Source organism: Pollachius pollachius (genome assembly GCF_949987615.1).
Source record: "Pollachius pollachius genome assembly, contig: scaffold_249, whole genome shotgun sequence".
Lineage (NCBI taxonomy): Eukaryota > Metazoa > Chordata > Actinopteri > Gadiformes > Gadidae > Pollachius > Pollachius pollachius.
In genome coordinates this window covers 33,585-37,694 of record NW_027641656.1, presented here as the reverse complement: position 1 = coordinate 37,694, position 4,110 = coordinate 33,585, and the positions used below count along the sequence as shown (strand labels likewise).

The 4,110-nt window shown below is 51.2% G+C and overlaps 1 protein-coding gene across 1 annotated transcript; it reads left to right on the top strand.

The window, feature by feature from the left end:
• Positions 1–688: 688 nt before the first annotated feature.
• LOC307091513 (mitogen-activated protein kinase 9-like) lies at positions 689–3,606 on the top strand. The gene is made up of 7 exons (XM_079759145.1): positions 689–751; positions 881–952; positions 1,371–1,553; positions 2,239–2,363; positions 2,439–2,502; positions 2,604–2,675; positions 3,183–3,606. Exons 2-7 carry the CDS (start codon positions 907–909, stop codon positions 3,317–3,319), a joined length of 627 nt encoding a protein of 208 aa, XP_079615271.1. The 5' UTR covers positions 689–751; positions 881–906; the 3' UTR covers positions 3,320–3,606.
• Positions 3,607–4,110: the final 504 nt, after the last annotated feature.

Below are 4,110 nucleotides of genomic sequence, written 5' to 3'. Positions count from 1 at the left end.
CCCAGGAGGAGAGAGGAGCAGGAGAGAGGAGCAGGAGAGAGGAGCAGGAGAGAGGAGCAGGAGAGAGGAGCAGGAGAGAGAGAGAGGAGCAGAAGAGAGGAGCAGGAGAGAGAGAGGAGCAGGAGAGAGAGAGGAGGAGAGAGAGAGGAGGAGAGAGAGAGAGGAGCAGGAGAGGGAGGAGGAGAGGAGAGGGAGGAGGAGAGGGAGGAGGAGAGGAGAGAGAGGAGGAGAGAGAGAGGAGGAGAGAGAGAGAGGAGCAGGAGAGAGAGGAGCAGGAGAGAGAGAGAGAAGGAGAGAGAGAGAGGAGCAGGAGAGAGAGAGAGAAGGAGAGAGAGAGAGGAGCAGGAGAGAGAGAGAAGGAGAGAGAGAGAGGAGCAGGAGAGGGGGGGGGGGGGTATTTCTGTGGAACAGGCAGATGGCGATGCAACATCCGCCCGCACGCCAAATGGAAGCAGTGAACAGGGAGCGAGGGGGGGGGGCAGCAGCTGTGTCCACTGATAAGCTGCGTCGGGGGGGAGGGCCTGGAACACTCTGACGAGCCCCCAGCCCGGGGGACGAGAGACGGAGAGCGAGGGGCCCAAACATGTCGAATATCTGCAAAAACAAGGTCACTGCGCAACTCTACGGTGAGGACGGGAGGGAACCGCTCGGGTTAACATCTTAAAGAATTAGACACACTCGGAATAGTTTTCGTCTTTGATTGGCCGTGAAGCGTGGCCTCCCTCTGGGCGTGTCCACTCCACTGGGCGTGGTGAGCCATGCTGCTGTGTGCTTCGGAATCCTGTGATCATGTGTGCTGCTGTTTATTCAATCCAGTGTGCATGTGTGTGTGTGTGTGTGTGTGTGTGTGTGTGTGTGTGTGTGTTATTCTTTTCCCCAGTGGACATCTGGTCAGTAGGGTGTATCATGGGAGAGATGGTGAAAGGCAGCGTCATCTTCCAGGGGACCGACCGTATCCTTCAGTACTCTCTCTCTCTCTCTCTCTCGCTCTCTCTCTCTCTCACTCTCTTTTCTCTCTCTCTCTCACTCTCTTTTCTCTCTCTCACTCGCTCTCGCTCTCTCTCTCTCTCTCTTTTCGCTCTCGCTCTCTCTTTCTCTCGCTCTATCTTGCTCTCTCTCGTTTTAATTACACAAAACTGTCAAAAATTGCAAGCCTCTTAAGTGTCTCTCGCTCTGGCTCTCCACTATTTTCTGGTCCTCATTACATAAGTTGACAACTGGAATACCTCAATAATGAGCATGACCCTTGACCCCAAAGCCAGACGTAGTATATTCTAGAGGCATAGACTAGCATAATGCAGCACAGGCTAATAATATGAGTAGCTCCTGGAATGCCTCCATGAGGAGCACGACCCTTGACCCCGGGGCAGACATCGACCAGTGGAACAAGGTGATTGAGGTGCTTGGGACGCCCACCATGGAGTTCATGAACCGCCTGATGGAGACTGTGAGGAACTACGTGCTGAACAAGCCACAGTACCCGGGGGTCAACTTCGCCGAGCTCTTCCCCGACTGGGCCTTCCCGTCCGAGACGGAGCAGGACAAACTCAAGAGTAAGGGGACCGGTCTGAGCGGGATTTAAGGCCATTTGTGTGGTTTAACGTAGGGGTTTAAGGTTGGGGTCCTGGTTCCACGGGTCCATACTTGGTTTTTAAATTAACCCGACTCAACAGAACAGAACATGCGTAAAGACCAAAGGAGTATCCCCCTCTGGTGGGTGGACTGTGTAATTACTTCCACTAAGATAACGTTGAGGTTTCTGGCTTATCTGTTTCTATCTTTTACGATACATTTTGTTTGCAACCTGAAGAATCAAGTAGGGTGGAAGTAAAGAACCGCGATGTATACATTATTCACATTCGTTACTAATTCAGGAATTCAGGAATATATTGAATCCAATTTCCAACAAGTTGTCCTTTAAGGTTTAAGCTTTAGAAATGCAGGTATTAATTGCAGAGATTGAAGCAGGTATTGAAACGGCACTTAAAAGGAAGTATAAGACAATCCCTAAACGTAGCTACTAGTGTTCACGTTTAAATATTGATCCAAACATACATATTTGAACACTGCAAAGTTACCCAACCAGAAGAGGTGATGTCATCCCTTCCCACTGAGACTTTTCAGAATTGTGCAATGTCACCGTCTAGTTCCCCTAGTAACGGCTCCCCCCTCACACCCCCACCCTCCCACTTCCTCCCTCCCTCCCTCCCTCCCCTACTCGCTGTGTTTCCATGGCAGCTGGTCAAGCACGCGACCTGCTCTCCAAAATGCTGGTGATTGACCCGGAAGCCCGAATCTCCGTGGAGGAGGCCTTGAACCACCCCTACATCCACGTTTGGTACGACCCTGCGGAGGCCGACGCGGTGAGTCAGCCCCTTCCATCCGAGACACGTTTTTATTTTAACGTCCATTTTGTTTAAATGTCCTCTTCTTCACAGCCTCCTCCTCAGATCTCAGATAAGCAGCTTGAAGAAAGAGAGCACAGCATCGACCAGTGGAAAGGTAGGCTGCAGCGCCCTCTGGTGGACATAACCACAAACTACAATTCAAATTAATTTATACACCTAACTACCTTTTGGTTTGCCTGTCTTCTGCCTTCACAGAGCTTATTTACGACGAGGTCATTGACTGGGAGGAGAGGAGCAAGAACGGCGTGACGAAAGAGGACTGCTCAGGTTAGTTGTTTACAGCCGACTGATTGAATGGCTGCCATCTTGGGTCAGCTCCCCTCGATGGCCGCAGTGTTACCGTAGCTTTCTACACACATTATGGCTAGATTAGTTTTATCGATTTTTATGTTGTATCTATCATGATGGTCAAAGTTGTCATGAAAGTTATTTTGTAAAGAAGGGAAAATAGAATGTTTTGTAATTAACCATAATAGCAACCCTTCCTCTCTCCTCCCTCCCTTTGGGTGTCCGTCCGTGTCTGAAGCGGTGCGTTTCATGCACCTGTGATGAACAGGAAAGATAGATTCCCCTAAACCAATCAAGGCTAGATGCCCTGATTGCCTGGTCAGAATTCTAGAATATAAAGTCAATTCACTCAAAACATAAACTCTCTCTTTGTATTTCAGTTATCGCTGACGGATGGCGATGACTTTTCTAGCAAATGACCCTCAAACGATATCTCTTAAAACGCAAACCTCTTAACAGCAACATACCGGCTGCTTCCCCCCCCAGACGCGGTCTCGGGGTCGGCCTCTCAGTCCTCCTCGGCCAACGACATCTCCTCCATGTCCACGGAGCAGACGCTGGCGTCGGACACGGACAGCAGCAGCATCGACACGCTGACCGGGCCCCTGGACGAGAGCCAGTGAGCCGGGGGCCCCTGGCGGCGGGCCCCGCCGGCCTGAGGGACCGGTCCGCTCCGGTACGGTCCGGTCTGTCTGTCCATCCGTCTGCCTCAGCAGGCCCTCCATCCTTCCCCCCCTTCCAAACGAGTCAGTCTGTCAGTACCGAGTCAGTCAGTCCTCCCGTGGGGGGGGGGGGTTTCCCTCCTCCAGGTATTTAGTTGTCTTCGTTTTTTCTATTTCGTTTTTTTATGTAGTTATTTTCTTGGTTGCTGATTTGACGATGGAGCTCTTTGTGTGCAGTTGGACTGTTGTGTGTCTGTGTGGGGGGGGGGGGGGGAGTCAGGGTCGCCTCGGTGGTGGTTGAGTCCGTACCCTTTATCAGGATAACGTCGAGCCTGATCAAGTATTCTGGAACGCGTGGTTCCTTCTAAACCACCACCTCGGATGAGACACTGTAGTTGTCAGGTGAGACTACAGCTGCTGGCTGCCCCGACCACATCCTGCTCACATCATTGGCGCCGCCTCACAGGATCAAACACAATGTTGTTTTTATGAATTGCCGCGTTTGACGCAGGTTTGAGCTTTCACCCCCGGCTGCCAGGGGGCGCTGTGGCTGAGTTCCCAGTGTTTGTTCCATGGTTTATTCCTGCCTGTATTGTACTGTATGTTTTAAAGAAAAGTGTCTGGTTTTGAACCCGCTGGCACAGCCAGAACGTTTTTGAATTGCAAATGACGTACTTGATTTGTAAGAAGTAGTGGAGGTCATCTAGAGCTGTAGCCCTCGCAATGTCCTCGTATGATTTGACGGTACTGAC